This window comes from Rana temporaria, chromosome 6, assembly GCF_905171775.1.
Source record: "Rana temporaria chromosome 6, aRanTem1.1, whole genome shotgun sequence".
NCBI lineage: Eukaryota > Metazoa > Chordata > Amphibia > Anura > Ranidae > Rana > Rana temporaria.
In genome coordinates this window covers 106,832,303-106,850,520 of record NC_053494.1, presented here as the reverse complement: position 1 = coordinate 106,850,520, position 18,218 = coordinate 106,832,303, and the positions used below count along the sequence as shown (strand labels likewise).

General features: G+C 44.7%; 1 protein-coding gene across 2 annotated transcripts in view; it reads right to left on the bottom strand.

Annotated features, from left to right (window-relative positions):
* Window positions 1-18,181, bottom strand: part of LOC120943686 (MOB-like protein phocein) — an 88,059-nt gene extending 69,878 nt beyond the window's left edge. For both annotated transcript variants that reach the window (XM_040357130.1, XM_040357129.1), the window contains exons 1-2: window positions 18,072-18,181; window positions 165-329 (exon numbers count right to left, since the gene is read on the bottom strand). In XM_040357130.1, coding sequence (XP_040213064.1) covers window positions 165-329; window positions 18,072-18,074 — 168 coding nt within the window. In that variant the 5' untranslated portion in view covers window positions 18,075-18,181. The remainder of the gene's footprint in view (window positions 1-164; window positions 330-18,071) is intronic.
* Window positions 18,182-18,218: the final 37 nt, after the last annotated feature.

The window sequence follows — 18,218 nt, the reverse complement described above, 5'->3', positions numbered from 1 at the left end:
AATACCTTTTCACATTAGCATAAATAAATATATATATTTTCTGCAAAACTCCCACTGCCCTATATATACACACACACTGAGAAAAATTATAAATGCAACACTTGTGTTTGCCCCTATTTATCATGAGCTGAACTTAAAGACATTTTATTTTTTTCCTTTTTTACCTTCGCCCTAGAGCCTTCTCCAACTGCTACTACCGTGGCTTGCAAAACTTTGCCTTGAGCTTTTTCAGGAAGCATAATTCCTCCTTTGGTGACAGTTTCTTGACAAAGTCGCTCCACAAGGACACGATCAAATAAAGGGAGAAAGGTTTTGAATGCTTTTCCTGCCTGTTAATCAGAAAAGAGGAAAAAAAATAAAAAAAGATTTTTCAATAATAGTACACATAGAAACAGTATCCGAGTAGAGACATTAATTTAAATATAAATTTCAGGCATAGTATATTTTTGCATAGTTTCATCGGCCCTGCTTGGCAACAATGTAACCATGTACCTGTCTGATCCCCCCTGCAAGCTGAAAATCACGGATGGCCTGATGCATTGTGACTACAGGAATTCAGCTGCTCAACACGGCATCATACCAAGAATGCTTGGACCAGGTGCAGCGTCTCAGTTGTCAAGTCATCCAAGCTGGCCAATCGGATAACTGAAAATGGTCAGCTGCGACGACACTGTGGCGTCTCTGTAGGTGTCCCTTTGACAGGTAATTCTGCCACAGAGTACAAATATGCTGTGCAGAGTTCACTTCGGATTTAATTTATCCCAATACCAAGGCATGTACAGCATTGCAGAAGTATGCAGAGCTCAGTGTACATATAGGAAAAACATTGCTGGCAGGCAGGAGAGCTTTTATTGTAGAAGTTTTCAAAGTCTCTTCTTTGTTAAAAGCCTACCTGCCAGCAATGGTTCACTGCTTGACTATTTGGCCTTAAATACAGAAATTTACAGATACGTGAAAATACTTCTTACAAGCTAAATCATTTTCATGTGAATAGCATAAAAAATAAATAAAAAAAGAGAATAGTATGTGAAGGACAGTCTGCCTACATGCTAAGGAGAATCAAAGGCAGTTTTGCCGTTATCAGTTGGATAACAAGGTCTCATCGTCATCAACAGTCAATGTCAAAGGATAGCCCTAGAAGTACACTGAACAGCTCAAGGGGGAAATTATGTCTCTTCTATCCCAACAAGCACATGGGTCAGATAACGAAAATGATTTACATGGTGTAAAAATATTTTTTTTAAATAATAATAAAAAAAAAAAAAAAAAAAAAAAAAAAAAAAAAAAAAAAAAAGAAGGAATAAATACAAAGTGGAGCATCATAAAATGAATTCAGAATAATAAAAAAGATCTACTTCTCAGTCCTGAAAGCTGTTCTGTTGCAAGGAAGCCATGCCAACAAACCGAACAGTGTCCCAATTGGCACACCACACCAAAGCATGAAGTAAGGGTTTGTGCTGTGCTAAAATATGAGTGCACTGCAATGTCTGAATGCTGACACTGCTGAATTTATTTGGCTAGCCCCATCTTCTTCATTAACCACTTGTGCCCTTGAAGAATTTACTCCCTTAATGACCAGGCCATTTTTTGCGATACAGCACTGCGTTAGGTTAACTGACAATTCTGCGGGCGCGCAACGCTGTACCCAAATAAAACTGAGGCCCCCCCCACAAATAGAGCGCGCTCTCTCACTGCAGTTTTTATTTTTTGCGCTATAAAAACAGAAGATGGACAATTTTGACATTTTGTTCATATATTTTTTTACTTTCTGCTATAATACATATAAAACATTTCTTCAATGTCATCAATTGAAGCAAATATGTATTCTGCTACATATTTTTGATAAAAAAACAAAACTAAAAAAAAAAAAAAAAACCAATAAGCATATATTGATTGGCTGTATAAATGACACTGGCAGGGAAGGGGTTAAAGCAGTTGTATACCTGCACTGAAAAAACATTACATTTTTTTTTAAACAAAAAAAACTTGTAAGGCAAAAGGCATAATGAGCTACTACTATGCAGCGCATACTAGCTCATTATGAAATACTTACCTTAGAACGAGGCCTTTGAACCCGGTCCACGCCGAGGGAGCCGACATGTTTCCTCTGCGTTTCTTCCGGGTTCATGGCCCCAAAGTCTTCTACCCAGCAAGGTCCGGCAGCATCAGCCGGGCCTTCATAGCGCATGAGCAAATGATATCAGCGGCTGTATGCAAAGTGAATATCTCCTAAACTGTACAGGTTTAGGAGATAATAATTTTACCTACAGGTAAGCCTTACTATAGAGCGTACAGACAGGCAGAACACAGAGATCGCTGTTCCTGATACTAGGCAGATTCCCGTTCTGCCTCTCTGTGAAGCGACATCGGTTCCGCCGGACACACGCATTGGCGGCTTTATCTATTGCATGACACAACTTACAGGTACGTGGTTTCGCACAACAGAGCCACCCTGCTGCGGTATATAAAGTATAACTTCCGCTTTAAGCACTCCTTGCATGCCACATTTGGTATGTTTTTTTGGGGGGAGGGGGGGGCTGACTTTTAATAAACATAAAAAGCCTGGAACTCCGCTTTAAATGTAATGTAAAATGGTTCTTGCACCATTTCATTTGAAATATTTTGAACATTTGGAGTTCATGCACATGGGCACATTCTCCTGTACAGTATTTTCGTGGCTGGGAGTTCTAGTTCTGCATTAGAAAACATATGTATGTTGGCATGCGCTGCTTATTGCAAGTATTAGTGCATAGCTACATGCAGCCATCTGTGTATGGGTGGTTGTACACAGCACCAGGAACTCTCAAGCACAAAAATATACCAATTTGTTTATGCTGTACTAGAGAACGCATTCATGTGCATGAGCCCATACATGTCTGGAAACTGAGCTTTTATATACAATTTCATGTTTTTAAAGGATAAGTTCACCTCTGGGAACATGTTACACCCGTTATTAGGGTGCAACATGTTCCCAATGCTGCAGCCGCACTACAGGAAGAAGTTTCCTGTACTAGCGGTCACTTTTTAAAATCCACGTGTATGAATGAAGCCACCAACATCCTTTGCGGTTTTCAGCTTGTAGTTCTCAATGAGCCTCCACATCGCTGAGGTAGTTCATTGATTTCTTCCTGTCAGTATCTGCCTGCCCATATGGGATGTACAGCACACAGATATATTGACAGATCTAAAAGAGACCTGCATGGCACCAGCGATCTGCTAATAATTATTTTTTTTAAAAAAGGCCATTTATTATTTTTTCTAAAAAGATGAACTTGTCCTTTAATAATACAAAATTGGGTGTTTACATAACACGCAGCCAAAGGGAGTTATGACTCGTGCATTTAAATTTTTACAACATTACACACATTTGCATCAGGAAACATGGTGAAATACAGTTATTTGAAGAACAGATCACAAGAGAATGCTACATTCCATGTACTTTACAGTCTATGTTTATACAAAGCCAACATATGTAGCACTTTACAGATTTTAATAGTATTATTTACATCAGTCTCTACCCCAGAGGAATTTACAATCTAGAATGCCTGGTACTGTCGAACAGTTTTTGTTTCATATTAAGGGGGGAGGGTGGAGAGAGGGAAATACCATGAAAACAGGCATAAAACAAACATACAAAGTCCGTGCACACAGTGTCCTTGGTGGAGACAGAACCCAGGATTGCAGACCTGAAGAGGCATAGGCTACATTTGTACATTAGGCAACCACATAGAAGATTAGTTATACATGGCAAATAGCCATGGAGAAAGCTATAGAGTCAGCTGACTTTTCAGAAGATGTATGTTCACTGATCTGATAATCAGGGCTGTGGAGTCGGAGTCGAGGAGTCGGAGGAAATTTTGGGTACCTGGAGTCGGCAAACAATGCACCGACTCCTACTAAATTTAGATTGGAATAAAAAAAAAAAAGCAAGTTTAAATGTCCCAATTCACAAAAAGTTATAATTAATGACTTCTCTACTGTAAGAATAAAGACCAATGCATGCAGTGCCTCACGTAACCGCAAAACGAACACGTTAAGTGACCGTGAAGAAGCATGCTTTTCATGTGCTTCACTATATGGCACGCAACGCACAATTAGGAGCTGCAATACTTATACTTTCCATAGTGTTGTGTTCTGCTTTTACAGGGAACGCAGCGCCCATGTGTAACCTAGCCTCTCACTGATAAGGGATTAAATAAATATGTTTTTTGCAGGACTAGAGAGTGAGACACTTGTATAAGTGAAGGGAATGGAGGGCCAATAGTTCAAGACTGAAGCTGTAAACCATTGGAAAAACTGCTGTCATTTAGCTAAGGCTATAAAAACTTGTAAACTCCGATTGTTAGCTTAAACTTTAAACATGACTATGGGATTCTCCTAGGAAAATCATGTTTTAGAATAAAAAACGTTGTTTTCATTGTGTTTGTCTTTTGCTTAAACTGTGCAATACAGTAGACTGTTGGCTTCCCAGCCAGTAGTCCTGTGGTAGGTTGCGTTTCTTTCCCTCAAGGAATGTATAAAATACATTTGCATATTAATACAGAGGAGTCGGGGAGTTGGAGTCGGAAGTACATAAAACTGAGGAGTCGGAACATTTATCTACCAACTCCACAGCCCTGCTGATAACACCAAGGCTGCTGCCAAAGGATGGGACTCCAACCACACAAAAAAAAGAGGAAATATTTTATAGTTGAGCAGAAGAGGTATACTACTGGCCTGTGTGACATGATGTCATAAAATGGATATAGGCCCATATGTTGGGGGGACCCTACATTGACCCAGTTTTCTTGTCGAAAGCAGCTAATAGACAGGAATGCCAAGAAGGAAATCACCATGGGTGACTGCAAAACTGTTGGAGACTGAACAGTTAAAAGATAAAGTCTGGGTTTTGTTTACTTTTTAGAAATCATACTTAACTAGGTGGATGCAACACTGGTCTGATGCTGCATCTGTCTCCAGCCAGCTCTAGGACTGAGAACTGAGCGATCAAAGACCACTGATCATTCAGTTCTCAGTGCATGTGTAGAGAGCTGGCGACTGTGGAGGGCCAGCTTAGGCTCTCAGCAGCTCGCTGAGAGGCTGAGCCAGGTGCCGGTCCTGGGTGGATACCAACCATATGTTTAGGATCTTTTCCCAGCCTAGACAGAAATGGGTCACAGGCGTGCAGAACAAACGGTTTACTAATCAACCTCTTGGTTTCTTATCCCTGCTTTGCAAATTAGAAGAGGAGTATGTACAGGCAGAAAACAAAATACTAAACTACTAACGCATTCAGCAGAGGAGCTTTTGGGCAGAAATAAAAGTATATAAAACAGATTTGTGGAATAGGTCTGGAAAAATGAAATTTGTTCTGCTTTGCATGCTCTACACATGGTGTTTAGATGCACATAGTTCATGCAAGTTTTTTTTTTTTTAATCTTTGCTCACTAAAAATTTGTTACACTTTTTTTCGGCCACTGCTCTGGAATTTACTGAGATTTGGATCCTGGGAGAGGGCAATTAGGAGGCGGAGTAGATTCTACCGAAGCAGCACTGAAAACAATATTGTTCTTGAACAACATTTGAGATCTAAATTCTGGGGAAGTGCAATTAGGCCTCATGCACACTGGATGTTTATATAGAGCTGCTATTAAAAACTAGCAAAGTGTGTGTGTGTGTGTGTGTGTGTGTGTGTGTGTGTGTGTTTTGAGGGGGTTCCCTCCGAAAATCCATGCCAGACCCTTATCCGAGCATGCAGCCCGGCAGATCAGGATACGGAGGCGATGAACACCCCCCCCCCCCTCCGAACCATACCGAGTCATATGCCCTCAACATGGGAGGGGTGTTGTGGGGCTGTCGCACTGGAATTGTCAGGTTTTACACCCCATTCACCAGAGAAAAGTGAGCAAATGTTTAAAAAAATTTATGAATAAAAGGTTATGTTAAAAAAAGCCAAATCATGCAGGCGAACATGCCCATGGTAAGAGGACAGCAGGCATGCCAAAGCACCACTGCAGGATTTGGATGGATAGGCTTTAAACTCTTTGGCACCCTCCAGTGGCCAGGAGAGGGTGTCAGCGATAGATTCAGGCAAGTATACATATGGCAAAAGGGCGAGTTACAGTACTTCAAGTTCTAATTTGGAGAGAAAATGGAGGCAGAGATTGAAGACAAGCAGAATCTTAGTGGGCAAAAATATCTATCTATCTATCTATCTATCTATCTATCCATCTATCTATATATAATATATATCCACACACACTTTTCTTCAGCCTGGAAGTTCAACTTCAGTCTCCCTACAGCTGCATGAAAAGAATTCAAATCTGGCTAATTACAATATAAACCCCCCCCCCCCCCCCCCCCAACAAAAAAAGCAAGTTAGGCTTACCGGTAACTTGTTTTCCAGAAGTCTTTCAGGACAGCACCTCGAGATATTGGCTCCTCCCTCTCCACAGGAAACACCTTCAATCCAAGATCTTTAAAGGGAGGCTCCTCCCAGCACACATCAGTTGTTACCGAGAAACCTCCGGCCCCGGCTGGAACACATAAACACATAGGTTAGTCACAGCGTGGCACATTAATAATTATATATACGGGCGGGATGCTGCTGTCCTGAAAGACTTCTGGAAAACAAGTTACCGGTAAGCCTAACTTGCTTTTTCCCAGTGCGTCTTTCAGGACAGCACCTCGAGAGGATACCAGAGACTTACCACCCTAGGGCGGGACAACAGCTTGTAGGACCTTTCTGCCAAATGCTTGATCCTTGGCAGAAATAAGGTCCAACCTATAATGCCGTACAAAGGTGTTAAAGCTTGACCACGTCGCCACCTTGCATATTTGGTCCGGGGTGGCACCAGCTCTCTCAGCCCATGAGGTTGCAAGCGCACGTGTAGAATGAGCACAAATCCCTTCTGGCGGCACTAACTCTGAATGCAAATAAGCCTCCCTGATAGCTAATTTTAACCATCTGGCTATGGTGCCCCTTGAGGCCGGGTGGCCTTTTCTTTTGCCCCCAAATAAAATAAATAGTGACTCTGAACATCTGAAAGGCTCTGTTATTTTGAGATAGCATAGCAAAGCCCTTCTCACATCCAACATGTGAAAAAAAGATTCTTTCTCCCCCACGGGGTTGGAACAAAAAGTGGGTAGCACAATTTCCTGAGAGCGATTGCTCGCTGAGGCTACCTTAGGTAAGAATTTTGGGTCTGTTCTAAGCACAACCCTATCAGAAAATAATGAAAAATACGGTTCCCTTACTGACAGGGCCTGTAGTTCGCTAACCCTGCGAGCTGAGGTTATTGCGACCAGAAAAAGAACCTTCAAGGTAGCATCCCTAAGAGACGCATCACTCAAAGGCTCAAAAGGTTTTACTGCTAAAGCCCTTAAAACCACCGATAGGTCCCACTTAGGGAAGCCCTTGACCCGTGGCGGCCTAGCCCTAGTGAGAGCTCTAAAAAATCTGGCTACCAACGGCTCTGAGGCTATGGATCTTTCCAAGAAAACTGCTAAGGCGGACACCTGCACTTTTAGGGTGCTGACCGCTAATCCTTTGTCCGCTCCATCCTGAAGGAACTCTAGGATGGCAATAAGACTGCTCGGCTCCCTGGCTGAAGCATTACACCAGGACGTATATACTCTCCAAACTTTAGCATAGATGGCTCTCGTGACTTTCTTCCTGCTATTTAACAGGGTAGATATCAGCCGATCTGAAAAACCTTTATCTTTTAAGATCTTCCTTTCAGAAACCAAGCTGCAAGGGAGAGTCTGGATACGTCCGGGTGGAATACTGGACCCTGCCTCAGAAGATCTGACCTGAGAGGAAGATGCCAACATGGTTCCGTTGCCATCCCTAGGATTGCTGAGAACCATGCTCTCTTGGGCCAGTAAGGAGCGATCAAAATAACTGGGACCCCTTCTTTCTGAATCTTTCTTAGGACTAGCGGGAGAATCTGGAAAGGGGGGAAAGCAAAGCAAAGGCGAAATCTCCATGGATGCGCCAGAGCATCTATCCCCAGGGACCCGACCCGCCTGTCCAGGGAAAAAAACCGAGGTACCTGGGCATTCTCTCTCGAGGCAAACAGGTCCACCTCCGGTTGACCCCACCTGTTGGAGATTTCTAGAAAGACTTCTGGACTCAATGACCACTCCGCCTCCCGAACCTGATGTCTGCTCAGAAAGTCTGCCACCACGTTCAGTGATCCCCTCAGGTGCACCGCTGAGAGGGATAGTAAGTTCTTTTCTGCCCACTGTAAGGTGCTTTCGGCCAACAACAGCAGGGGTTTGCTTCTGGTGCCCCCCTGTCTGTTTACATACGCTACAGCCGTAACATTGTCTGTCAACACCTGAACATGGTGGCCTACCAGATCTGGGGCAAACCTCTGTAGAGCTAATGAGATCGCTCGTAACTCTCTCCAATTTGAGGACCGAACCGACTCCTCTTTTGACCAGCAGCCCTGAATGAAATCTTTCTCTAAGTGGGCTCCCCATCCCCACGCACTGGCATCTGTTGTTAACCTTTTTTCCACCGGAAAGACCACAACAGACCCCTTGAGAGGACCTGCTGGTTCTTCCACCAATAAAGGGATCTTTTTACCCGGGATGGAATCTTTACAAGATTGTCCAGGGAGCTGAGACTGTGATCCCAAGATCTTAGAAGAAAACTCTGTAAGCAACGGACATGCAGTCTCGCCCACTGTACTGCCGGCATGGTCGAGGTTAACACCCCTAAAGCCGACATTACCTGTCTTATATAGTTATGGGCTGGTTGGACTGGAGCCGAGAAATGGTCTCCTGGACCTTGGCTTTCTTTTCTAGGGGTAGAAACATTTTCTGGCTCAAAGAGTTCACCTGATAGCCCAGGAAAATAATTTCTTGAGTGGGTACTAGAGATGATTTCTGAAGATTCAGAATCCATCCCAGAGATTCTAAGTGACTCTGAGCTTTGGACAAATCCATCAGCAGTTTTTCCCTTGACGGGGCAAAAATCAATAGGTCGTCTAAATACGGGATTACCGCCACCCCCTGTAAACGAAGCGGGGCCAAGGCCTCTGCCATCACCTTGGAAAATATCCGTGGTGAGGATGAGAGCCCGAAGGGGAGAGCCCTGTACTGTAGGTGTTGGACCACCCCTCCTCTCCTTACCGCTAGTCTGAGGTATCTCTGGGATTGCGGAGCGATTGGGATGTGCAGGTAGGCGTCCCTTAAATCTATTGACGCCATGAAGCAACCTGGTGTCAATAGATTCCTTACCGAAAAAATAGAGTCCATTTTGAACCTCCTGTACTTGACTGATTTGTTCAAGGGTTTTAAGTTTAAGATCATCCTGAATTTTCCCGTGGGTTTCCTCACTAGAAACACATGGGAGTAAAACCCCAACCCTTGTTCTGCCTGAGGCACCTGCACTATTACCCCCTGCTGAATAAGCTCCTTTAAAGAGGATTTCATGGCCAGGGATTTTAGTGGATCTTTTGGGAGGTTTGTTACCCGGAAACTTTGTGGTGGGGTCTCCGAAAATTCTATCTCGTACCCCCGGGACAAGGTGTTCAGAATGTAACCATTGGGGGTTATCTCTGACCACTGCGGAAGAAATTTCTGCAATCTTCCGCCGACCCGGGTCACCGAGTCATTGAGACTTCTGGGGCTGCGCAGGAGGATTGAAAAGGATTCCTTTTTTCTCCTTGCCCTTTTGGGCCGCCCAACCTCTCCTATCCCCCTGGGGTTTGTTGTTTTTGTCTTGCCCTCTTTGCTGACGAAAAAAACGTCTGGGAGGTTGCCTCTTTCTCTTGCCGGGGAAAGATCTTTTCTTATCCGCGGTCCTATCCAAGATGCTATCCAACTCAGGACCAAACAAGAGGTCTCCTGAAAAAGGAATGGCGCACAACTTATTCTTTGATGCCGCATCCCCTGGCCAGGTTTTTAGCCATAACGCTCTCCTGGCGGAATTTGCCAGAGCCGCGGACCTAGCTGACATTTTTATAGCCTCTGCTGAAGCATCTGCAATGTAGGCTACAGCTGTGGTTAGGGTAGAAAAAAAATCCAGAATCTCTTCTTTCGATGAATCAGCTGAAATATGAGCTTTCAACTGGTTCATCCAGAACTCCAGATTCCGGGCCACACATGTAGTAGCCATGGCAGGCTTCAGACCATTCATGGTTGATTGCCATGCCCTCTTTAAGAGTAGATCCATACGCTTATCCATGGGGTCCTTAAGGACCCCCATGTCTTCAAAGGCCAAGTCTGTTGACCTGGATACCTGCGAAAAAGCCGCGTCTAGTCTAGGAACTTTGTTCCAGACTGCTGCTGAATCTTCCTCAAAAGGAAAGCGCCTCTTATGAGCTTTAGGAAAAAAGGGCTTCTTTTCTGGATCCTGCCATTCTCTAATTATGGCCTCAGAAATTACTGCATGAACCGGAATGACCCGCCCTTTAGGTTCACCTAGACCCGCATACATGCGGTCATGTAAGGTTAAATCTCTTTTTTCCTCAGTCAGGCCCAAAGTAACCTGTATGGCCTTGATTAAGCCTTCCACTTCCTCCAGGGATAATTTAAACTTTGAGGGTTGTCCTATCACCTCCCCCTCTGATTCCCCTGAGTCCTCGCTACCGTGTTGGTCCCCGGGACCTGAATCCTCAACCATAACAAGTTCAGGTACAATCCCTGACTCCTGCGAAGATTGGGAAGTGGATGCTTGAGGGGTGGAAGGCGCAACTAATGAATCACGCATAGATTGGAACGTGCTCAATAGCTCTTTTTTCGCTGAGGAGATCAGATCATCCCGCATGGCGGCTGATTCTTCCTGAATTAAAACATCAATGCAAGCTTTACACAATACTTTCTTCCAGCTATCGCTCATCTTTGATCTACATGATGGGCATTTTCTTCTAGTGTCGGATTTAGCCTGAAAAAAAGCACAGAAGAAAGTAGGGGGACCCTAGTGAGAACCCTGTTCCCATATGTGGTCCCCTAGCAAAGGTGCACTAGTAAAAGACAGCAGCCAAACCAGTGCCCAGACAGGCCCCCCAAAGCCACTGGGGGGGGGGAAGAAAAAAAGTTGAGACCGACCCTCCACCTTAAGAAAAAACGTAGGGCAGAAAAAACCAAAAGGAAGGACACTTACTGTGCTGCTTCCTGCTGAGGTCTTGCTGGTGCTTGTGCCTGTCCCCACCGCTGGATTCTCTGCCGTTTCCATCTCAGAACGCCAGCGCTTCACCCTGTGGCTTGTTACACCTTCTCCGGAGACCAAAAGCGCCGTTGCGCCGGACCGGAAGAAAGAAATCAGCACCAGCTCCCGCCCCGCCCCTTCCTCTAGCCGAAAGCGCCGGAAATGACGCGTCACACCAGCGACCGCGCTGTATGAAAAATAATGGCGCGAATCGCGCGCGCGGCCGCCGGACGCCCTCCCAGCTTTTCGTTGGCTCCACTGAGCACGCTACCGTGGAAGGGGGAGCCCGGCTACTAACCGCCACCGAACGGGTAGCGTGGGGAGCGGATGTCTCACAGGCAGATGCCTGACAGGTAAGAGGGAAGCGGTCCCACAGGACCACAAAAAAAAAAATATTTACTCCCCTCTGGAAGGTGTTCCCTCCGGGTCGGAGGAAACACAAAAAACTGATGTGTGCTGGGAGGAGCCTCCCTTTAAAGATCTTGGATTGAAGGTGTTTCCTGTGGAGAGGGAGGAGCCAATATCTCGAGGTGCTGTCCTGAAAGACGCCCTGGGAAAATAATATTAAAGAAAAGGGTTTAATGGTATTAGCAATGCAGATTAGTTCTGTTAGTTCTCCAGCAGCAGAGGATCACTAGTTGATCATGACTTTCCCACACAATAGGGAAACGGTTACCCCTCTATAACCTTGGATGACCTTGAAAGTTACACAGCTAATAAAATCTGGCATCTTCATTTAAAGTAAACTCCCTTCCTTTTTTTTTCAAACCACTGACATGTAGGCTTTTTAGGACAGTATTCTGTACATATTGACACATTATGGCTAAAAGCTCCCAAGGCCCAGGCTGCAAATTTATATACAGGCCACAGAAGCACACCATGATATCTGCTCACCCAGCTGGTCTCCCAACTCCTCATGCATGTCCTTCATCTGCCTATAGAGGTTAATGGACATCCCAGACATATGTGCCCAACTGGTCACGAGTTAGCCTTAATTCTCTTTGGCTGGATCACAAATGTGTGAACAATTGGGTTTATGCATGACATGAATGCTGCTCAGCCATGGTCAAGATAAGTTAATGTAAAGTTATAAGCCCACGACGTCTGTAGATTCATCTACAGTCTTCCCCGGGAGGTTAATGTCAAGAAAGGGCTTTTTGGTAAAATTGCACAAATGACAGCGTAACAGCACTTTTATTCTGACCAGATATAAAAACCATCCTCTAGACCACAGTACCACCCCCTCCTCACTAACACCCAATGGTCTTCAAAATGAGCAGCTTTTTGCTGTGTAACCTGCTCAGAGGCATTATATGTAAAATCAAGTATGAGAGCATGTGCAGGCCTAAAGATGGGACAGCAGCCAGACTGACCTTGTGAGAAGTTGATGATGGGGCCTGCTATATTCTAGGTAGGATTACCCCATGCATGCGATGAGCTCTTGCTCAGAACAAATCAGGACAGCTGGTGACAAGCCACGCTGCTTAAGCTAACATTTGCAGAAGATAAGGTGGTGGTGGCCAGAGATAGTTTTTTTTGAGGATAGAGTAGGCAAGATATGTGGCCCTTTGCTTGCCTTGATCTAGTCCTTGGGGCACCATTCCTCCCACAGACACCAACGGGGCACAATTCCAACAATCGGACAATAGTTCTCCCACAAGAAAAGATGATGGGGCATGGTTTACTCCCACTGACCAGTCTGACACCCCTTAAGCCTGAAGGACAATAAACTGGCCCTTTATTTAGAAAGTTTGGAGACCTCTGGTTTAGATGTACACCTTTGGAAGCAGACTGTCTGTACAGGGGCAAACATGTGCTTACAAAATACCAGTATATATATATCCAAAGAAGAAAGGTGCTACTACCCCCGAGTTATACGAGTAGCTGTTGGGTGCAAGATGACCAGTCGCACAGCTGCCAACGCAATCGATAAAAGATAGTCAGCAACACCATTCATGCTCTTATACATCTTAAATTTATTGGTACTCCATAAAAAACACATTTGTCTTTTACGGAGTACCAATAAATTGAAGATATTTAAGAACATAGCATAATGGTAATAAAATGGTGCGCTCATTCTAGTTATGTCCTCCATGAAAACCAACAAAAATACCCAATTTTCACTTATATACTTATTAACCATAGTCAGTTTACCGTGCTGAGAAAACTCCTAAAAAATGTATTAATCTATAAAAAGAAAAAACAAACTAAATGTCCATATTGTAGTGAATAATATTCCAACCGTGAAAGCAGGAAAAAAATAATAATCCGCATACATGCTATGACTAAGCACTGAAGCTACAGTGCGAAACGTTAGCTTTTGTTCTAATCTTTTTGCTGTGGCATGTTCATTTTGTGATCGATTTTAATTAAAAGAACATTTTTGGAGTGCGGCTGTCCAAGTTTCCTTCGTATTTTTGCATCACTATTGCATTGCCGGCACCCATGGTTTGGTTCCAGCGAGGAGGTTCTCTGAAGACTGCTGAGCGGTTATTTTCTCTCAATAATCTGCATACAGTTTACTCCTGTTCCAATCCGTGACCAAAATTGTGATCTGTTCGTGGAACTATATACAGTGGAACCTCGGATTACAAGGGTTTTCGCAATACAAGCCATTTTCTTTTTTAAATCCTGACTCGCAAGACGAGCAGGATGCAAGCCGCTGCGGTGTGCAGTACTGCATTTGGCCAGAGAAGCTCAGAAACACTGAGACACGCGGTTCCCGAGTGTCTCCAAGTGGTCTCTGGAGCCCCCGCACCTCTGGCCACATGTGGTACTGCATAGGACAAGCAGTGGCCTCGGAACGGATTATCTGAGTTTCCATTACTTCCTATGGGAAACTTACTTTGATATAAGACGAGTGCTTTGGATTACAAGCATTCTTCTGGAACTAATTATACTCGTAATTCAAGGTATTACTGTATATAAAAACCTTCAGCCACCTTAATGTGAATTGGCCGCTCAACTTAGGGAATGACCAGATTGGTCAAACAGCACCTTTTTGGTTATAAATGATGCCGAGATCCTGTAACTGTCAGTTTAATGCGATCTGTCTCACCAATCTCCTGGTAAGGTAGTGCTAGATAAAAATTGCACAATGAATATCCTTTTGTTTATATATCTGGAGAAAATGGGAAATACTAAGAGTGCATCTAGCTAGTACCCAACCAGGATCAGTGGTGAGACAGATAACATCAGATGGACAGATAAAGGATCTCAGAATCATTTATAACCAAAAAGGCGCTGTTTGACCAATCTGGTCATTCCCAAAGTTGAGCGGCCAATTCACATTACAGTGGCTATGAAGGTTTTTGTATATATAGTTCCACAACAGATCGCAATTTTGGGCACGGATTGGAACAGGGGTCAACTGTAAGTGGATGAAATACCTGTTTTTCCTGCTTTCACGATTGGAATAATATTCACTACAATATAGACTTTTTTTTTTATAAAATGAATACATTTTTTAGTAGCTTATGTTAAGCACGGTACACTGAATGTGGTTAATAAGTACATAGGTGATTAGCGAGGACAGTTGATGAAATTTATTTATGTTCCTTACTTATGAAATCTTTTTTATATAATATTGGTATTTTTGTTGATTTTTTCCAGGGAGGACATAATAGCTAGAATGAGCGCACCATTTTATTACTATTATCTCTGATAATTTAGCGTGAGGTCACTAATCAATGGTCGCAGCTGTTCACAATTAAGGATAGTGGGAATTGTATATATACACTTAGCAGCGCACAAATACTTTTAACACATTTAAGAGCATGTATGGTGTTGCTGATTATCTTCCTCCAAATACCTACATATGTTTAAATGTGTTCAGAGCACTGGTCACCAACCTTTCGACCCACATGGACCACTAAACTCACAATTTTAAATCCTGCGGACCACTAACATTGAATTGGACATGCCTTATACACACAGTGCTCTGGTGCTCTGGAGCTCTGCCCCCCCCCCCCCCTCCTGGATCACACTGCCGGACCGTTCAGGCCCGCCTGTCAGTTTTGACGGCGGAGCTGAACGGACGCTCAAAGGCATGCCCTATGGAGCGCCGGATGTCAGCGGAGACATGTCTGTTGACATCTGAGCCGAACAGCTAAAATCAGACGGATGGCCATACGTTCCCATCCGTCCATGGCGGATCTGATGAAAACGGACATGCTGTCCGTTTTCATCAGATCTCTCCATAGGAGACAGTGGTGCTGCACAAGCCCCTTCCCGCTCAGTGAGCAGAGAGGGACTTGTCATCCACCAGCTCAGCGGAGATCAACGGAGAGATCTCCCACTGAGCCGACGGACTTCGTAGGGACAGAGTCCACCTCATGTGGAAGAGGGCTTACACACACACACACACACTGCTCCAGCTCTCTGCCGCCTTACACAGACTCTTCATTGGATCTCACCTCCTTATCCAGCCATGTGCTCGAGCTCCATCTTCCCTCCCACAGTCTGATAAGCGCTACCATTTGAAGTCCCCCTCCTTCACCTTCCGCTCTCTGCATTACTCCCGGCACCTCTCTCTGAGTTCACAGAAGCTGGAACTACAGAGGAGGCATCGGGTATCAATGTGCGCCGACAGTATTGACTGTCAAGGAGCATTGAGAACACTGGAAACGACATTGGGCTGTATACATCTACCACAATTTTTATTTGAAGCAAAACCCCTTGGAATCACCAACATTTTCTCGTGCACCATCATTGGTCCAGGGACTACTGGTTGGCGACCGCTGGTTCAGAGTATTTACTCTTTCCTTAGACACACATTTCTATTTCTTCTAAAAGCAGCTGAACACAAGTACAGACCGTAGGACATTTACTTTAACTGGAGCAACCATGCATGGCAACCAATCAGCTTCAGCGTGTTCCATTAAAGTGGTTGTAAACCCTTTTTAGCAAATTTATGCTACAAGTAAGCCTACATTAAAGGCTTACCTGTAGCTACCCAGGATATCTCCTAAACCTGCACAGTTTAGAAGATACCCCCGTGTCTGCATGTGCCAAACTCATCGGCACATGCGCACTAGGGCAAATTGAATCAATGGCACCTATGTGCCGTTGCTTCAGTCTTCGTGCCGTTACCGGCAGCTCCCGAGTGATGCCATAGCGGCTCCGGCCAATCACATCGCCAGAGCCGCGATACCCGAAAGCAAGCCCCGGGTGACATGACGGCGGCCGGAGAGGGAGACTAGGACGGTTGCGGGGGCTTCGATGTAAGGCAAGTATTTCATAATGAGCTAGTGTGCTGTGCATACTAGCTCATTATGCCTTTGTCTTGCAGGTTTTTTTTTTCCTTTAGGTTTACTTCCTCTTTAAGCTTTGAAAAAATGGAAGCCGATTGGTTGCCATGTACAGTCCAGTCCTAGTAAAATCCCCCCTCATGAGTGATTTATTCCATGCAAAAACGGATGAAAAACTGACCATTTGTTTTTCGTCTGATGCGTTTTTTTTGTTGTTTGTGGCGGATGAAAAATAGGGCTTTCTCATCTGTTCAAAAAAACAGATGTTGACGGAAGCAAGATGTTCATCTTTAGTCAGTTTTTCCATAGGAATGCATTGAGGTCCGTTTCCATCCGTCAATGGATGGATGAAAAAGGAACAAACGTCCGTAATCCTTAAAGGGGCCTTAAAGTGATATTTAGGGCCCTTTGATACTATAGGATCCCGTGAGGATCCATTCCTTATATATTCGCTTGCTCAGTGGGGATCGCTCCGTTGATCCCCGATGAGCCAGCAGATGACAGGGCGGTCCCTGCACACTGTGCAGGGACCGCTCTGTCAGATCTCCGCTTTCCCCTATGGGGGGGGGGGAATCAGATGAACACGGACCGTCTGTCCGTGTTCACCTGATCCGCTCTGCAGACGGATGAAAAAAAAAAAAAAAAAAAAAAAAAAATCGGATTTTCCTCCGTCTGCAGAATAGGAGCATAGTGGACACCAACGAGATCGGACCCGCCATCCCATAGGGATACATGTATGTTCCTTTTTCATCCATAAACGGATGGATGAAAAAACAGACATACGGTCCACTGGTGTGAAAGGGCCCTAAAGGTTCAGGTTTTTTTTTTTTCCTTCAATAACAAACATGTCATACCTACCGCCACTGTGCAGTTTGTTTTGCACAGGGTGGCCCCGAACGTTGTCTTCTGGGGTCCCTCGGCGGCTCCTCCCCACATTAGATAAACCCCTCTGGGAAGCTCTTTCCTGAGGGGGGTTACCTTACTGGCGCACTCCTGTATCATACATTCTGCGTCCATAGACGCCAAGTGTATGACTCGGGCCCCCCGTCATTGGATTTGATTGACAGCAGCGGGAGCCAATGGCTGCGTTGCCATCAATCTATCCAATGAAGAGCCGAGAACCTGTGGAGCGAGAGCCGCGGGACCGCGCTCATGGAAATTCAGGGTTTAAGTAAAACAGGGGGGGGGGGGGGGGGGGGGAATAGGGCGCGTCGAACACTGCATAAGTGTAACAAAAAAAAAACATGTAGGTTTACAACCCCTTTAATGATACAACTTAAACTACCTAGACTCAAAAGAATATAAAAATAAGAGCAGATAAAGTACAATATGTTTTATAAACACATGTAGAGGTCACAGAGGACATTGTGGGTCCTCATGCATAGTTCCTATTGGCTTAGAGATGCATGCACTCCCCCCCTCCCATTATCTCACGTGCTCAATGAAGGGATAATGATACAATATATCTATAGTGTCTTGTGTAAACAAGCAGCACACCTATAGACTGGCGGCAAGTTCCCCCTTCCTCCTCTGAGGAGGTCAGTGAGATGAAGAGATTCACCCCAAGGGGAGACACAGACATCTACTAAGGAAGTAAATACCACCTTAATGAAATAGAGGTACACGTGTCATGTGGACCAAGGTGCGATATAAAGAAATTCTTCCCCCACCACAACACTTACCATAGCGATAAGTCTTCCTGTCTCCCCTCACTACAAATGCCAATGCGGGACTGAAAGCTTCTCCGTCTCCCCCACGTGAATAGAGAGCTCCCAGCGCGCATGCGCGACCTTCGGGAGGCGTGTCCCAGCTTCAATGTCACCCAGAAC